This window comes from Balaenoptera ricei, chromosome 6 (assembly GCF_028023285.1).
Source record: "Balaenoptera ricei isolate mBalRic1 chromosome 6, mBalRic1.hap2, whole genome shotgun sequence".
NCBI lineage: Eukaryota > Metazoa > Chordata > Mammalia > Artiodactyla > Balaenopteridae > Balaenoptera > Balaenoptera ricei.
This window is the reverse complement of record NC_082644.1, coordinates 51,946,917-51,966,644: the sequence shown is the minus strand read 5'-3', so window position 1 is coordinate 51,966,644 and position 19,728 is coordinate 51,946,917. Positions and strand designations below refer to the sequence as shown.

Here is a 19,728-nt window from a genome sequence, read left to right as displayed (position 1 = left end):
GCTTTGAAGCCAGTGCTACTAATGAAATAATATGTAACTGGCATGGATTACATATTAAGCACAGTAATATAAATCAACATGTATTGATATTGAGGTGATACAGAGCTCTTCCCTGACCAGCTGGTTCCTACTATCACCCAGGCAACATTTAGGGACCTAAAACTTCATGGAATCCAATGGAAACAAACAAGAAAGAACGGACCTTTAGAAATGGGTCTGTAAACTCCACAGCAGCTATTTACAGAGAGTTATTCATCTTCTAATGACTTTTCTACATATTTTAGCATTCCGTGCCTTTGCACTTTCTATTCCTTCCAATACCCCCAACATTTTTTCTTGGTTCCAACTCCTATACCAACCTCATTTAGGTCAGTATCACTTGTTATATGTTTACTTAAAAAACACTGTTTCTTTCAGAGCATTTACATTAGTTTGTAAACACCTACTTCAGCATTATTTTAATAAATTTATTGGGTCTACCTGCTTATCTCACTTAAAGAAGTGAATTCTTTTGGTGGCTATGAGTCACATGAGAGAAATGCAAAATGCAACAGAAAAAAAAATCAGAGGTAAGACGAAGTAAGAAAGAGCTTAAAATTAAACTACATATTTATTTTGCAAAGCATCTTTTCTGTGCTAGTTTCCACAAACTTGTTGGTAACTTCTCAACTAACTGGTGGAGGTGGTGCTTATGAAGATCCCCCACCCCCCAGGGCTCCAGAATTTAAAAATGCATCTCTTCTCTCTATTCCTTTATATAGCTTTTCTTGGCTCAGACAAGCAAAATGGCAAAATCATTACTAATAAAATATAAGACCCCATTACAGTCATGTATGCAACAAACTTATAAAGCGATAAAACTTTAGTGATGGTAGGGAGCTTAGAAGTAATCTAGTCCAACTCCCATCTTTTATAGATGAGGAAATTGGGGCTAATCATGTCACATGATTTCGTAGGTCATATATTGAATTAGTTGAAGAACTAATACCAGAACCCAGGTTTTCTACCTTCCAATCAAGTCCTAATTTCTCTCTGCTTCATTCCCTCTTTCTTCCCTGGGATTATAAATAGAACAGGAGAAGATATTGAAAGTATTGTGATTCAACTCTTGTTGCTCCTTCAAGTAATTTTTAAAATTAAAATGTTCTTATTTTCTTATGTATTTCTCCCCCTTCCCATATTTTTAAGCTTGGTAATTGAACACTATGAAATTATGCCAACCTAAAATTTATTCTTCAAGTTTTGACAAGATAATGAAATAGTTTGTTGATAGTGAAAACTTAGTAGTCATGTCAGATTTTGGTTATGATTAGCTGCTGACATAAATAACAAAGCAGGCTTCTTAGTCTGCTAAGAAGATGACTGTAGATGACACCAGCTTTTGCATTTGTTTCAGAAGGCAGTCCACAAGAGTGCTTCCAATATTATTTCTATCATTTTTGAAGATTACTAATTCTACTTGATCTTTTTTCTTTTTTTTTTGGTAGAGTGGCAACGTCTTGAACATTGGAAAAATTACACCCTATCATAAAAATAATCAGCCTCTGATAAAGAATAAAAGGAAAATAAGCATTTCTTTTGTTTTTTTTAAAATAATTGATACTTGCAGAGGTGGTAAAAAAAAATCCCTATTCATTATTACATATTAACACACAAGTAGTTTGTTTTTAACATTTCCCATAAAGGAAGGACAATATAGAATCTCAATGTGGTTGGTCTAAGTAAAATTAGTTTTATTTATTTGCTGAAGGTCAGTTACCTAGCTTCATAAAATGAACTAATTTGGTCCTGGACACCATATTCATATTGCTTTTGTCATAATATAGAAATAAAATATCATAAAGCATTCCTATGAACACACTTTCCCAAAGCCATTTGGAGCTGTATGGATCTTGAGCTCTCTGTTTGAATCTATTTCATTCCTTACATCTGAAATTACTAATTTTAGCCATTAGAACACAGGAAATTTTAAATAGATTTTGCTTTCATAGTAAATCACCCTTGTTTTCTCATCCATTCACTCGGCTGAAAAAAATATAAAAATGAGGTCAAATTAATACATTATTGAATTCTGAATTTATTTCACTTCCAGATCTTACAATGAAGGTCAGGTAGTAAGATGTGTACACACCTTGATAATATTTTAGATTTAGATACAGAAATTAACATGTATATTTTTCTGTAATTGCAAAATAGAGCCAGAAGCAGGGCTCATGTATATAGAGCTATATTTGCTTGCATGTATCCTTCAAAGTGAAATCTTAAACAGATTTAACAGGATATACTTCTTGTGCTGCTGATAAAGCACATTGACCAAATCTGCCTACCAGGTGGATTTGAAATCTGAATTTACTTTTACATGTATTCATAAATTACTATTTCAGTGCAACCAGGTGGTACTTGATTTTCCAATAATGTGTGATGTTTTGGTTTTGCCAAATATATATATATATTATATATATATAAAATATATATATATAATATATATATATACAGCTGTGGATCTCACAGAACCCTATACTACCCAACCACATTTTCTTGATTTAGTTTCCCTTAATATCAGGTTGTCATCAGATTCCACAACTTCTTTAAATTAGGAATGGAATCATGTTTTAAGCCAAAATTTTGGAGTCCAATCTCAATTTTTTTACATTAAACAGTGAAATATCAGTTATTCCAATGCTGTAATGTATCAAGCAACACTGGAAATTAAATCCCCAAACAGTACACCTTTAGTTTGTTCAGCAGATATTAAGACATTCCACGAGCCATCATCATATATTTTCAACAGTTTTATATTCAATCTACACTTTTAGCAAAGTCCTTTGGGAAATATCCCGAGATAATTTACTGGGTAAGTGCATGGATCTTCTGAAATACATTTGTAATATTTCATAGTTTGACCCCCTGAGACAGTAGTAAAGGAAACAGAAAATTTAACAAAGAAATAAATAGGTTAAGGATCAAAGTAATCTGGGCGTTGCCACTGTGCCATAGCTTCTCGTAAAAACTGTAGTTCTTCCTCACCTCTTCCAAGGGCCACGAGTTACTTTGTTATTTAAAGTCTCCGTAAGTAAGACTGCTACTGAAGAACCACCCAGAAGTACAAAATATCACGAAATCTTTTCAAGTGGCAATTTACAGGGGGCTCTCTGTATCCTACCGTTTATAGATTAAACAAATCGTTACAGTTAACGGCCTACCTACAGTTGCTCTCGCTACAATCCCCGACTTCAGTCTGTGCGCGGACTCTGCTGGAACGCCGCAAGAATCTCGCCTTGATTTAACAACAGCAAACGAGCGCCCCTCTCGGAGAGCTGTTCAGAACCACCTTGCCCTGGGGACTTTAGAATAAGCGGGCAAGTTCGAGGTGGCTTCCGGGTCCTCTCTTCCCCGTCACTATCCGGTGGAGCTGGGCGCGAGTCCCCAAGGCTTCCAGTATGGAGCGTTTTGCACGTGACCTGCTCTGCTCCGTGCAGCTTGTAAAGACAGAGCCCACGACGACCGTTATCATTGCTTGGTCCTCCGTCTTCAGCTTTGCCCTCATATCCCCAGGGCCTAACGCCTGAAGTGGGGGCTTACAGGGGGGTTCCTTCAAGGTCAGTGGGGCGAACGTTATCACCTGCCTCCCACCCGAATGCCAGTCACCGCCGCCTCCCACTCCGCCCCACCATCTTTTGTGTGAAGATTCGCAGCACTTGGGTTCCTTCGCGGATTTCTTCACGTGCCACTTTTCGCCAGAAAACCCTGAAAAATAAACCTGGGAATTCCACATTCGGCTCCAAAATCTCGCTGGAAATCCATTTGCCCCACCTCTCTGCGTTTCACTTCACGGTGAGTGTCGAGGGCTCCACCCAGAGAAAAAAAGAGAAAAAAAATTTCTTCCCGGTCTGCCCCTCCTTCCCTGCGGGGAATCAGGTCGCCCAGGAAGACTTCCGCCGCTCCATGTTTGCAGACCTCATTGAACTAAGTTGGGGTGGGGAACTGGAGAGAAAAGAAAAGTCGTTTGGGGCGGCTGTGTGCACGCGCCATCAGTCTCCCTCGGCCGCGCGCAGGTAGCGGGCGACGTCGCGGTGGCCCCGCTCCTCAGCCAGGTCCACGGGCAGGCGGCCCCAGGCGTCGCGCACGTCCAGCCGCGCCCCGGCTCGGTGCAGCGCCGCCAGCGTGTCCAGGAAGCCCTCCCGGGCCGCGTCGTGCACGGGTCGGGTGAGGGTGGCGGGGTCCGCGCAGTTGGGGTCCGCACCGTGGAGCAGCAGCAGCTCGGCCACGCGGGCGCTGCCCATCATCATGACCTGCCGGAGAGAGCAGAGAGGTCAGGACCGGGGTGGGGGCAGGTAGAGTCTTCTCAAAGAAATACCTATTCATGATCCAGAGGCTCTTACAAGCCTCAGGAGTCTAGTTAAGCTTCATTTGCTGACGCAATACCATCCCCCCCCCCCTCCCCGGCCCCAGCCCCTGCCCCAGCCCCAGCCCCAATTATACTCTACTCAGCCCTAATTAGTTCCATTTTATTCTCCAAACGTGGGAAGACAAGAAAGAGCTGATGATAAACTGCTTATCGCCGTTGTGGGAGATTTCTTTAAAATTTCCATTGAAACAGGGGAGTCTATTTTGTTAAATGATTTATGGGTGGAGTTAAAAGACTTTTAAAGTCTTAAATTATTTTCCTTTTTCTTCCCTCTACCCCAGCCATAATCCCAGTCTAAAAAATTTACTAGGCAGTCAGCTGATACATTTATTTTAGAAGTTAAGAGCAGTGCTTTAGGAGAGAAAATAAGAAACAACTAAGTCTAAAACAAGGTTTACTTTGTTTAGTTCTTGCAGTAAATCCCCTGTGGAAGGCGTTTGCTTTTCACTGTTGTATATGTCTCTGCTCATAAAGGGAATACAGTCCCACAGTTGGAGCCAAAATTGGAGATAGAAGGGAAAAAGTAAAGTCATGCATAGTTTTATAAGATGATGAAAACAAATTATTTGTTTTTAATGAATGGTTCACCACTTTTAATATTTAACATTATAGATAAAGGCTAAAGTTTAGAGGATAATATATTTGAGGTAATGTAAAATAAACACTATATTTACATTGTACAGGATTTTATAATGTTGAATAGTAAACATTTCGCTATCTAAAAAAGAGCTTGGATCTTAGCAGTCACATCAGAGCAATGCATAATTTAGAAAAAGGATGTTTTGGAGCAGTAATCCTATAGTATCCATTTGTGTACATGTATATTATGCAAGTATTTACTTTCTTATTTTAACAATAAAACAATTTTTAAAATGTTTATCCATTCAAGTTTCCAATTTCCTTTATTTTATTTTTTTAAACATCTTTATTGGAGTATAATTGCTTTACAATGGTGTGTTAGTTTCTGCTTTATAACAAAGTGAATCAGCTATACATATACATATATCCCCATATCTCCTCCCTCTTGCGTCTCCCTCCCATCCTCCCTATCCCACCCCTCCAGGTGGTCACAAAGCACCAAAGCACTGAGCTGATCTCCCTGTGCTATGTGGCTGCTTCCCACTAGCTATCTGTTTTACATTTGGTAGTGTATATATGTCCATGCCACTCTCTCACTTCGTCCCAGCTTCCCCTTCCCCCTCCCTGTGTCCTCAAGTCCATTCTCTACATCTGCGTCTTTATTACTGTCCTGCCCCTAGGTTCTTCAGAACCATTTTTTTTTAGATTCCATATATAATAAAATAATTTTTGATAATTAAATATACAAAATGTTGTTATATGTTCTTGTGAGTTTATGTTTTAAAATGTATCACGGAATCAAAAGATAGTATGCAAAATTTTTTTGTTTGTTTCATGGATATTAAAAACATCTATTTCCTCCCTTAGAAACCATGATATGATTTCTATTAGTGATGTAAAGGGCATTTCATACATAGAGAAGAGGAGGAAAAGTGGTTCTTAATATCTCAGAATATGGTGAACTAAAAACGACAAACCTCTTTCTACAATTAATATAATTTGAAGTCTTTAAGAGCTACTTTACATATTGTTGCTGCTTTAAACAATCCGTCATTTCTTCCAATATTTTCTATGAATTCAAAATGAATGAATACATATTTTCTTTAAAATCTACACAATTAACAAGATTCCTTAATAACGGCTTGGTTCTGGAAGGTGATTGTGAGGTGAATACGAAATATGACCATAATAGTCAACAGTAAAACACAAAACATTACCTTAGATTTTAAAGAGATTAAAAAATATATTTAGCACTAAAGTGGGATTAATAGTTAAACATATTGAATAAATGAATTTTAACAATGAAGAGGCTAATTATTTATGAAGACCCTTTGCCATTTAACAAAGCTGCAGCAAATGCTTATGTAATCCAAGCATTCAGTATAACTAAACAAAAATATATAGAAGCACATTTTTTTCTTATGTAACACTCAAGAGACACTGCTAACATAAAAAGAATTAAGTATTGTAGTTGAGGAATCCTGTCTTTTTTCTTTGTATTCAATTCGTCTGTATGAGGAAAGAATACAAAATTTCACATCACAGCTTAAAGATTCAGGGTGATTTTTTTTTCACGTGCTGTGATTTTGTATGATTCCTTAAATTCAATCCAAATTGTGTACCTTGTAATTTAATTATCTCTATCGTTGAAAGTTGACCGCTGTTTGTTGAAAGACGAACAGATAAGACAAAACAATTTTCCTTCCCAAATAACCTCTTTTCCCCCTTTCCTCTCCAGTTGAACCTATCCCTTGCATCTCTTATGAAATGGGAGAGGGGATATTGGTCTTTTTTCCCTCATTAAAAAGAAAACCAAACAAGTAGTGGGGTTTCCAATACCTTTCTTTAGATTTTTTTGTGGGTGAAAACCTGCTTTACAACTGAGCTCAATACTCCAGCAAGAGAGACAAAGGTCTAAGTCGGTGGAGATCTCAGTCCCCAGCCGCTTCCCACGGAGGCCGCGGGGCCGTGTTTGTGCGCCCCCTGCCGGCGAGGCCCGGGGCCCCCAGCTACCTGGATCGGGCGCCTCCCGAAGCGGTTGAGTCTGTTGGGATCCGCACCGGCTTCCAGGAGCTGCCGCACGGCCTCCACTTGCCCCCGCGCCGCGGCGTTGGAAAGGCCCGCATCACCGCCGCCACCACTGAGCATGCCCTTGTCCTCCTCGCTCACTTCGCAGCCCCCAGGCGCAAAGTGTCCCGGATAATCCACCGCTGGCCGTGAGCTTCGCAACACGCCCCACCCCCCCCTTCCCACCTCGCCCTAGCGGGCTCTCCCCACTAGGAAAGAGCTCAGTTCAGCTTCAGTCCCCTTTCGCCGTCCTTCTGCGGCTTGGAGGGTCCGTCCAATGGCCGAAAGGCCCGTAGTTAAGCCGGGCTTTTCCCGGATGGCTCCCAGGAAAAGGCCCCTCGCGCAGCCGCAACGTCGCGCGAATCCACTCTGGCCGCAGAGTGGGCGCGCGTTGCAGCGTCCTCACCGCCGAGCTACACTCTGGCAGAGTAGAGAGCCGGCAGGGACTGAGAGTTCGTTTCCAGCTGGGCAGTTGGGCTGGGTGCTTCCCACCTCCTTAGGCTCCGCCCCCTGTCCGTTCGGGCATGTCCCACTGTGTTGGCTTGGAGGCCTGGCAGGCAGCTGACGTTACAGCCGCGAGGCTAGGGGCCAGGAAGAGCAGCCCAGAAGGTGCCCGGCCGCACGCGCCAGACACCGCAGAGCGGAGCCCGCTGCGCAACTCGCTGCGGGGTGTCCAGCAATCCTAGGCTACGTTTTTTGGAAAGGTCGAATCAGTGCACTCAGCCCTTAATCACCTCCCTCCAGCAGGCGGAGCAGAGGATTTCTATTCCTTCCGTCCGGGCCAGCTGGTTTCACTAGGAAAGTTAGTCGCTCCCTGTGTAATCAAAAGGCTGAGAGAAAGACATTTAAAATAACCTCGTCTCTCTTAAGATGTCTTAAAGTGACAGCTCTGCACCTGTCATGCTGGTTAAATTCATCCCCAGGCGGTACTTGAACTTCACTAGCTTCACGTCTTGCATCAACCTTAGCAATTTGTGTGTGTGTGTGTGTGGGGGGTGTATCTTCCTACTTGAATGAGCCAAAAATCAGTCTAAGTGAAAAATCCTGAGAATCCTGCTTTGAATGTGCTTTTTATTCTTTTCATCTTTGAATTATGGATACAATCCTAAAACAAAACAAAACAAGAAAAACGAAAAGACATCTCTCACACACAGCTAGTTTGAGATTGAGAGTTATAGCTTGGTACCTCACTTAAAAATATAAATATATATTTTAAGAATCTGAGATCCCAGTTTCATGATATTTGAACAGTCTATTTTTGTTTGCACTCTTACCTATTTAAACCCACCTCAGCAAGTATTTGATTTCCATTTATCATGGGTAATAAAGGAAATTATGCAGTAATAATGAAACATAATAAAACAGGGATGTGGTTCTGGACCTGTCATTAAACAGGCTGAACCTGTAATTAAACCCACTTCTGAAGATTTAAAGGCCAAGTGCTTTGCTTTTCTTTCTAATCTTCCTCAGTGAGTTTGTATTAACATATGCGTTGCTTTTAAGGTTAAAAAAAATTACAGGTGGTGCTCTACTGAAATAGGAAGAGAACCACACGTTAGGTATCTGTTGCCTGAAAACTTTGGTGAGGAGCTACATGAGAATGCTCCTAACATTTAACAGCTCTTATCTATAACATCATTTTTGGTTTAGAGTGCTGAGAAACACAATCTTAAAGGGAGGGCAATTGCTTGCTTACTCACAGATGAGAGACTCCACATGTTTCTTTTAGCATATCTTAGCTTGGATTCCCCTCCTCCCAATCCACTGTAGAATAAAGAAGAGCTCTTTACAGACAGGGTAGGGGGTGGCATGGAAGTGGTGGTTATGGCTAAAGATTTGCTGACTGAGCCTCAACAGAGTTGAAATTAACCTGGATGGGGAAGGGAAGGGGGCAGCATTAATAACAATTTTTCTCTCTCTCACCACACCACATTTCTTAGTTTTCAGGTTCTTAATTCCTCTACCTTTCACTCTTTTTTTTTTTTTAACATCTTTACTGGCGTATAATTGCTTTACAATGGTGTGTTAGTTTCTGCTTTATAACAAAGTGAATCAGTTATACATATGCATATGTCCCCATATCTCTTCCCTCTACCTTTCACTCTTATTTGAATCTCCACTCTTATCTAGGAAAAAAGTCTTTTTATTTGTTGATGATGATTCTATTCTGGTCTGGCCAGAAGTAGAAGTCTACTGCTGGGTGAAAAGCATGGATGAGCTGTTTTTGTCTAGTCTTAGAGGCCAGTTCCCATGCACAGTGTATTGGGGATTACAGGTGTGCCAGTTGAACGGGAGAAGGAAGAGAAAAGATGGACGGTAGAAAGCCAGAGTCTTTGAAATGAATGGCATTGCTTCTTTGCCAGTTACCTGGAGGGGCTGAGTCACTAGACTGATATTGGTGGGTGTGGTGGCAAATGGGCTTAGTCAAGAATATCTTCATCAGAACAGCTTGATTACTGTGAAATTTAGTGCACAGCCAAATGCAACAAGGCAGGTTGCCTTTTAAAGGAGTATTGTTGGATCTTCCCTCTAATGGATTCAGTAATTAAATTTAGTTCAACAAAACTTAGTTCAGCATATCCTATAATGCAGTTCACAGTTGGATAAGATATGGGTCCTAGATTTTAAGAAACTCTCCCTAGTGGCATTTAAACCAACAAATAGAGTTTCAGAATCAATGCACTCCCTATCAAAATTCCAGTGGCGTTTTTCAAAGAAATAGAACAAATAGTACTAAAATTTCTATGGAACCACAAAAATCCCCAAATAGCCAAAGCAATCTTGAGAAAGAAAAACAAAGCTGGAGGCATCATACTTTCTGATTTCAAACTACATTACAAAACTACAGTTATTAAAACAGTATGGTATTGGCATAAAGACAGATACATAGATCAATGGAACAGAACTGGGAGCCCAGAAATAAACCCACACTTATGTGGCCAATTAATTTATGACCAAGGAGCCAAGAATATACAATGGGGAAAGGAGAGCCTCTTCAATAAATGGTATGGGGAAAACTGGACAGCCACATGCATAATAATGAAACTTGACAGCTATCTTACACCATACACAAAAATTAACTCAAGATGAATTAAATACATGAATGTAACCTTAAACCATAAAACTCCTAGAAGAAAACATAGGCAGTAAGCTCCTCAACATAGGACTTGGCAATGACTTTTTGACTCTGACAACAAAAGCAAAAATAAGTAAGTGGGACTACATCATACTAAAAAGCTTCTTCACAGAAAAGGAAACCATCAACAAAATGAAAGGCAACCTATGAATGGGAGAAAATATTTCCAAACCATATATCTGATAAGGGACTAATATCCAAAACGTATAAAGAACTCATACAACTCAGTAGCAAAAAAACAAGCAATCCAATTAGAAAATGGGCAGAAGGTCTGAATAGACATTTTTACAAAGAACATACAGATGGCCAACAGGTACATGAAAAGATGCTTAACATCACTAATCACCAGGGACATGCAAATCAAAACCACAGTAAGATATCTCACACCTGTTAAAATATCTATTATCAAAAAGACAAGAAATAATAAGTGTTGGTGAGGATGTGGAGAAAAGGCAACCCCTGTGCACTGTTCATGGGATGTAAATTGATGCAGCCACTGTGGAAAAAAGTTGGTGTTTCCTCAAAAAATTAAAAATAGAACTACTGTATGATCCAGCAATTCCACTTCTGTGTATTTATCTGAAGAAAATGAAAATACTAACTCAGAAAGACATATAAATTATTTACAATAGCCAAGATATGGAAACAACCTGTGTGTCCACTGATGGATGAATGGATAAAAAACTTGATATATATATATATCAGCCGCAAAAGACTGAAATCTTCCCATTCATGACAATGTGAATGGACCTTGAGGGCACTATGCTAAGTGAAATAAGTCAGACAGAGAAAGACAAATACCATATGACCTCTTTTATATGTGGAATCTAAACAAAAACAATCCCCCACCCCCCAAGAAACAAAAGAAAAATAATCAAGCTCATTAATACAGAAAACAGATTGGTGGTACCAGAGGCAGGGGGTGGGGGTGTGTGAAAAATGTTTGAACTTTCTCTCTTTTTTAGTTTAAATAAATGTAGAAAACGTATTTCCCACTTTTATTGTAATAACAGTCTCCTCTTTCTCAGCTCTATAATTTCTCCTTTGGTATATTCTAATTTGAAGTCTAGTTCACCCCTACAGCAAGTCAGAATACTTGTGAAGGTTAGGGAGACAACTACAGCCCTTGCTACTGCAGCTGGTTACAAAGCCACTACTAATAATCCTTGCCTCCCTCTTCAACTCCCTTTCTAGATTCCCTCACTCTTAGCACATCTAGTTATCTAAGTGTCTAACTTAGTAGGTTAAGTAGACCCCCATTCCTGAGAGTTGTGAGCTAGTAACCATGCTCTTTTCAGACCATGGCTGGTATACTTGTCCATTTACTATCACAATTGGACAGATAAATATCGAGATATTCCAGTGGGTTACCTGGATATCAAATGCTTTTTTCCTGAATGCTTCTAGATTCAGAAGCCCTATCTTTTCCTGATAAACATGATCAATTATCCTCTTTAGGAGAGATGACTCCTTTACTTCCTAACTGGTCTCTTAGCATGAAGAGCCTGAAGTTATTGGGCAGCATCTAGAGCTTAAATGGGACTCTTCCAACAGCTTATGGTAAAATTGTTCCCTCTATATGAACCAAGATTTCCAGGCCACAGATATTAGAATTGTAAGGATGGAAAATATGAATTCCTCATGTGGATTACAAAATATGATAAATAGAGCCACTCCTGGCAATGGTCAGAGAGGTAGTGATGTCTGGGTTCCAGAGGAGGGCCATCCAGGATGAAATAGAATCCTAGTTCATGAACAGAACAACAGAGGAAACCTAGGTAAAGTTTCAGGTTTCCTGACCAAAATGAGTTCAGGATAGAATTTACTCTTATGAGAGTTCTGTCCTATGACAAGACAGCATTAGGATTGAGGAACTGAAGGAAAGGCTACTAGCGATGGATAATCAAGGTACTCAAGAACTCAGATGTAAAACAACAGATTATATGCAGATTTGCTTTTTGAAAAGGTAGACGTAGGGATGGATGAAAACAGTGCTTGAATATACTACTACTACTATGACTATTGCTACTACTATATAAGTATACAACTCTAAAATGAATACTTGTATGACTGCATAAAAATATGGCTGCATGAATTACAAATCCAGTTGAGCATGAAAGCTAAGATCATAAATTTTCCTTAAACTGAAATGAATTTTCCTGGCCTAGTCTTCTGAAACTGCGTGCTTCATCAGCATAGGTAGATATGACATGGTGGAGAAGAGAGGAAGAGTGGAGTGGGTACAAGCTGGGCAGTGCTTAAAAAATAAAAAAGGCTCCTAGGTTTTAAGAAACTCTTTTTAGTGACACTCAAAATTAACAAATAAAGAGTTTCAATTTAATGTGATAACTTTACTGAGAGATACATCTACAGGGTACCTTGGAAGTAAGAAAGAGGGGAACTTAAAAAGTGCAGGGAATTTCCTTAGAGGGTTGCAGCTGAAGAGAGTCTTTAAAGAATGCATTGAAAATTAACTGTTTCCTATGTTCTTGCTTTGAGCCTTGGATTTCTCTAAAACGTAACAAAAAGGTTAGTAAAATATAGCTTGAGCCAATATTTGAGCCACCTTCTTAAGTGGTGGGTATGGGCAAAGTGTCTAAAAAATAGTAACTATTTGAAGTTGATAAGATGGAAGAGAATGGTTGTTGTTGTTGAAGGAGACATAGGTAAAGAATGTTAAGATAGGAAAAAACCCAAAGAGCAGAAATATTGATAATCTTCCCAGAGGCAGATATGTGAGCTGCACTAGACAAATTGACTGGAAAAGAACTTTGGGCAGGGAAAAACTTTGCCAGGGGTATGCGTGGTTACTAGCACCACGGACAGCGCTTCTCTATTAAGCAAAATCTGGGTGGTCCTAACCCACTCCAAACTGAGAATTCCTGAAGAAACTTCAAACTTGATTTTCCAAGGCCTTTTTCTCCGCTGAAATTTAAAGGAAACTACATGGAAGCTCAGTGGACTTCTTTACAAAACCAACCTGCTCAACCTGGTTTCCAAATATTATTGGATTTTCTAATATTCTCTATGTAAAGAGTATTAAATATCCTCTATGCTTAAAAGATGAGAGGAGAAATTACACTTGTCTACTCTGTTCCAAATGTTTTAAAGTATTATTTTATTTAATCCTCATAAAACTCTTATGCAACATGCACTCATATCTCACTTTTACAGGCAAGACAAAAGAGAAGTTAAGTCACTTGCATACTAGCTAATCATTGCTGGAGGTGTAGTCTAACCTGTGTGGCTTCAGAGCCTCTACCATTTACACTACATAGGGTTTTTAGCAGCTGTCATTGTAGGCTTAACTGGAAAGAAAACACAATAAACTAGTTTATAATTATTTTTCAGTCTACACTGTGTTTTCCAGATGGCTCACCTCACAACACATCCTTAATAGACTTCAAAGGTGACTTTTCACACATAATACAATAGCACATTTGTCTTGGACAATAGAGTGAGATAATGAAACATTTTACCTGTTCCTGAAACCCAGCTGTCTCTAGGGTGAAACACAACCTGTTGTTAATGCTTTAAACACATTTAAGAGATGAAATGGATGGGAACATAGTGGGCAATTGAAATTTGGAATAGTCACAGCTCTGCCTTTTAATAGGGTGGATTATTTACAAGTGAGAAGGGAGAGAAAGTAAACGGTAAATTGGCATAGAATTTAGGAGGTTAATAGAAGAGAAGGGATAGAATCAGTTTCAATATTATAAATAATTCAGATCCCTAGTGAAAATGTTTATATTCTAGTTGGTGAAACTATATATGAACTCACTATAAAAGTGTGAATAAAATCAGCTGAGTGACCAAGTAGTTCCATAATCATGTCCTCACTTGTGTGTGTGTGTGTGTGTGTGTTTTGGTTGGATCTAAGACAGTGATTCTAAGTTGGGAGAGAAAGAAATTCAGAATCATTTTCGTGGCTTTTTCAAGCTATGTATGTGTCCCATCTCACCAGGAGGCTTGATTCTCTCCATTTCATCAGTTGAGATTTATTGCTCCAGGATCCACAGTATAGCTCCTTCTATATCTCCATAAATGGTTCTAAGTCTAATTGAATGATGGACATATACATCATTTTAGCATCTGTATTAATTTTCTAGGGCTGCCATAACAAAATTCCACAGACTGGGTGGCTTTAACAACAGAATTTTATTTTTTCAGTTTTGGTTTTCTCTCCTTGGCTTGCAGATGGTCTCTCTCCTGCTGCCGCTTTACATAGTCGCCCTGTGAGCATGCAAGCTGCTGGTGTCTCTTTAGTGTGTCCAAATTTCCTCTCCTTATAAAGACACTAGTTAGATTGGATTAGGGCACCCCCCCCCACCAACAGCCTTATTTTAACGTAATCACCTTAATGCCCTACCTTCAAATACAGTCATTCTGAGGTACTGGGGGTTAGAGATTTAACATATGAATCTTGGGGGACACAATTCAGTCCATATGGAGTCTCTTCTAATTTTTACACATATCACTTTTCATTGCTTTTTAAAAACTGTTGTTAATAATTTACTTATATGAATAAGGATGAAAATAAAATCAATACATTGAAATTGATTGAAATTTTTACCAGTCTCTTGTGTCTCTTCTAATCTATCAGTTCCCCTCCTTCTTTCTTTCTTCTCCTTCTCCTTCTCCTTCTCCTTCTCCTTCTCCTTCTCCTTCTCCTTCTCCTTCTCCTTCTCCTTCTTCTTCTTCTTCTTCTTCTTCTTCTTCTTCTTCTTCTTCTTCTTCTTCTTCTTCTTCTTCTTCCTCCTTCTTCTCCTCCTCCTCCTCCTCCTTCTTCTTCTTCCTCTTCTTCTTCTCCTTCTCCTCCTTCTTCTTCTCCCTTTCAATTGATTTGTTGCAGGAATTGAGTTGTTAATTCTGTAGTTTTCTGAAGTCTGGACTTTACAGAACGCTTCTTCATGATGACATTTAACATTTTTCTCTGTCACTTGTATTTCTTATCATTTGTTATTTAGATCTAGAGTTTGGATGTGACTCAGGTTTGATATTTTGGCAAAAATACTTCATAAGGAGAATTATAAACTTCCACCAAGAAGCACATAATCGATTGTCTCTTTTCCTATGACTTCAGCAGCCACTGATAATTATTTCTTAGATCTAATATTTCCTTAGGGGTTGCAAAATGGTGATATTTTAATCCTATCAACACTTCTTCATCTACTAGCTGGAATACTTCTATAAAGAGAAGATTTTCTTTATTATCTACTTGGTTGCCCTCAGGTATATATAAGAGACAGAATGAATACTTTATTTTCAAGTTTTCAAAATGGTGAGTTGAGTCCCTAGCCTCTTCCAAAGGTGAGTACTGATTTTTAAATTATTGTAAACATATGCATTTAAACATAATTGGTGTGTTTCAATTTACTATAATTATCATTCCTATTGATGCTCAAGCCCTATCTTTGGCCACTGGGAGCTCCTGCAAGTTGGCTCTTGAGTCTTTTTAACATGACTTCAGTAGTCTTTGACAGAATCCTTGACTTCTGGTATGACAATATATTCCACTCTTATCTGGCACATTTCCTGCACTACGCATGGTATCAACCATTTCTCAAAGGAGCACTAATTATTTTTTAGTGGGAAATGGTATTTAAAAAGCACAACCTGAGTGCTGGGGACCTTATTGCTACCCAGTTGGTCGTAGTATTTCTAAGCCTTTGTGTTTATAAATAAAACATAATTAGTTTCTTAGATCAGAATATTTACATACATTTTCACCTACATGAATGTCCAGAGAACTTACTGCTCAACTTAGACATGTTGAATAATACAGCAATATAGGAGTCAGTAATTACTTGTGACATGAAGTTCTCTGTCTTTCTCTTATATTGGATGTCTAGTTTTAATGTTAGGATCTGGTGAATTTCACAACTCTTACTATTGTAGATGGAATATCAGGAGGGGGAATGAGAGGTTGAGTTACCTGAAAAACATTTTCTCAAAGTAGAGACAGTTACTTAATTTCTTGAAATATGTTAAAAAAGATCAGTGAATTGAGAATTTTACTTTATCTTAGTTTTCTTTTGAAGATTGTTATTTGGCATAAATTACATATTTAATTTGTGGGTTTTTTTCCTCAGAGATATGTTATTTCTGAGCTATGTTTAGTACTAATCTTTCATTAGGTATAATGCATACATTTCTTTTTCATTTTTATAAATTTATTTATTTATGGCTGCGTTGGGTCTTCATTGCTGCGCACGGGCGAGCAGGGGCTACTCTTCATTGCGGTGTGTGGGCTTCTCATTTCGGTGGCTTCTCTTTTTCCGGAGCATGGGCTCCAGGCTGGCAAGCTTCAGTAGTTGTGGCTCACGGGCTCTAGAGTGCAGGCTCAGTAGTTGTGGCATACGGGCTTAGCTGCTCCACGGCATGTGGGATCTTCCCGGACCAGGGCTTGAACTCGTGTCCCCTGCATTGGCAGGCGGATTCTTAACCACTGCGCCACCAGGGAAATCCATGATTCATACATTTGTATTGAAGTATATTTACCCCCCAGGGCTCTTGGCATAAAACCCTCTCTATAAAATGTAGTAATTTTTTAGAACGTTTTTAAAAATTTTACGAGGCTTCTTTGTTTAAAAAAATGCATGTGCCTATACAAGCACATATACAAATATCTCAGTAGGATGAATTGGCTTGAAGATTTGATTAATATGATATGTTGTGGAGCCAGCCCTACATTCAGGCCTCCATCTTCGTGAGTTAATGTGAAATGAAAAGTGGATTTTTTTTCTCATCCGAAATTGTTGCTCTTATAGATCTAATCACACAGCACAGACACAATCAAATAATTACCTTATGCATTGCTAGAGAAGCTACATATTCAGAATTTAAGCTCCTTGGAAAAGGAATGTTATCTCTATTTCCATTCACTCCTCCATCTTTTGTAATCTGGCTTTCATTCAGAATCTGGGTAACCACTTGGCAAGGTAATCAATGATTTTCTTGTTGCTAGATACAATAATCTCAGTCTTCATCTGACTGTAGTTTCTTTCTGCAGCTTTGTATCCCGATGGACTCTTTTTTTCTTGCTGCTTTTAACTTTCTTGCCTCTCATGAAGCTGTCCTCTCGTATATTACCAATATGTCATGTGTGTGATGTAAATAATACCAACATGTTCATATCTTCCTAAAAATACATTCTTAATCCACATTTAATTCATCCATATTTTCAGTAACAATGCTAAAATAAAATCTTGAGCTATTAGCTATCTGTAAAATATTTTACTTATCCATTAAGAAATTTGATATTGAGTCCATACTAAATATCAGATACTATGTGCTAGGTGTAAGTGATGAGCAAATCAGAGAGTATTAACTACAAAACATGGTAACTGCCATTAGGTAAATGTCCTGGATGCTCTGTGAATGCATAATGAGGGAACTGACTTAGTCTGGTGGTCAAGGAAATTAAGGGGATATTTGAGGTGAGATCTGCAAGATTATGTTGGTATTAACTAATCAAAGGAATGGGGCAGTAGTTGCATTCCAGGCTGAAAGAACTGCAACTGGCAAGCTCTGAGGTGGGAGAAAGCATGGACATATTGAAGGAATTCTGGTTAAGCATAGGGATGGAGGAGGAGAGTATGGCTACTGTGGTTGGAAAAAGAAGCACAGCAAGATCTTGCAGGGCAGTATAGGCCAAGTTAAGAATTTTTATCTCTATCTTAAGAAAAGGAGAAGCCATCGAAGTGATGTGATCAGATTTTCAGTTACATAAAAAAAGAAAAAAATCACTTTAGATGCACGTTGGAAAATGGTTTGGAGAAGAAGCGAGAGTGGATACTAGCAGGCTGGGAGTTCAGAGGAGAGATTATGGTAGTTTGAACTAAAGTGTCTGTATGCAAGATGGAGAGAAGTAGAATGCTTTAAGATATATTTAACAATTAAGGAATAACTTCAACAGTGTTTAGCAATAATCTTGAGAGAGAAGATAAAGGAGAGGAAGATGTTATGCAGGTTTGTACAACTGAAGAGGTTGGTGATCATGGTTACCAAAACAGGGAACACTGGATGAGGATGCAGTTTGAGGTAAAGAGCACAAGTTTGAGTTCAGAGAGCTTGAACTTGAGACATGGTGATATATCCAGGGTGGAGATGTTCAATATTAGAAAGAGCTGAAAGATGTTCAATATTAGTCTAGAGCTCAGAGAGGAGTGCAAATTTTAAATATAGACTAATTTATACTGACAAATGTAGAAATGAAATTTTATGTCATAATTTTAGCATGGAAGATTCATTTATTTTTCAGAAAAAAATAGTAGATGTTATAGTAATTCTGAAACTTGTCCAGCAAAAAAATTTGATAAAATATGTTGATACCACCTCTTCCATCCCTAAATTTGCTTAATCACTTTGAAGATCTTTTTACACTTCTTTACACTGTTAATTCTTTTTTATTTAAAAAATTGTAGTCTTAACATTTTCTTTGATTATTTGTATATAAGGACATGTTCCCAAGATATAAATATACAGGCAGACTTTGGAGATATTGTAGGTTTAGTTCCAGACCACTGTAATAAAGTAAATATTGCAATAAAGCAAGTTGCACAAAGTTTTTGGTTTCCTAGTGCATATAAAAATTATGTTTACACTACACTGTAGTCTATTAAGTGCTAAATTGCATTATGTCTAAAAAAATAAAGTGCATACCTTAATTAAAAATACTTTATTACTAAAGGGACTTCCCTGGTGGCACAGTGGTTAAGAATCTGCTGGCCAATGCAGGGGACACGGGTTCGAGCCCTGGTCCGGGAAAATCCCACATGCCGTGGAGCAGCTAAGCCCGTGCGCCACAACTACTGAGCCTGCACTCTAGAGCCTGCGAGCCACAAATGCTGAGCCCGTGAGCCACAACTAATGAAGCCCACGCACCTAGAGCCCGTGCTCTGCAACAAGAGAAACCACCGTAATGAGAAGCCCGTGCACCACAACGAGGAGTAGCCTCCGCTCACCGCAACTAGAGAAAGCCCGTGTGCAGCAACAAAGACCCAACGCAGCCAAAAATAAATAATAAATATATTAAAAAAATACTTTATTACTAAAAAATGCTAACCATCATCTGAGTCTTCAGCAAGTCATGATCTTTTTGCTGGTGGAGGGTCTTACCTCCACGTTGATGGCTGCTCACTGATCAGGGTGCTGGTTCCTGAAGATTGGAGTGGATGTGGCAATTCCTTAAAATAAGACGACAATGAAGTTTGCTGTGTCCATTGACTCTTTCTTTCACGAAAGATTTCTCTGTAGATGCAATGGAGTTTGCTAGCATTTTACCCACAGTGGAATTCCTTTCAAGACTGGAGTCAGTCTTCTCAAACCCTGATGCTGCTTTATCAACTAAGTTTATGTAATATTCTAAATTCTTTGCTGTCATTTCAACACTCTTCACAGCATCTTCACCAGGAATAGATTCCATCTCAAGAAACCACTTTCTTTGCTCATCCATAAAAAGCAACTCCTCATCTGTTAAAGTTATATCATGAGATTGCTGCAATTCAGTTACATCTTCAGGCTCCACTTCTAA

The 19,728-nt window shown here is 38.9% G+C and overlaps 1 protein-coding gene across 1 annotated transcript in view; it reads right to left on the bottom strand.

The window, feature by feature from the left end:
• Positions 1-4,031: 4,031 nt before the first annotated feature.
• LOC132367793 (cyclin-dependent kinase 4 inhibitor B-like) overlaps positions 4,032-19,728 on the bottom strand; it is a 129,494-nt gene continuing 113,797 nt past the window's right edge. The window contains exon 3 of the mRNA XM_059926385.1: positions 4,032-4,292. Coding sequence (XP_059782368.1) covers positions 4,032-4,292 — 261 coding nt within the window. The remainder of the gene's footprint in view (positions 4,293-19,728) is intronic.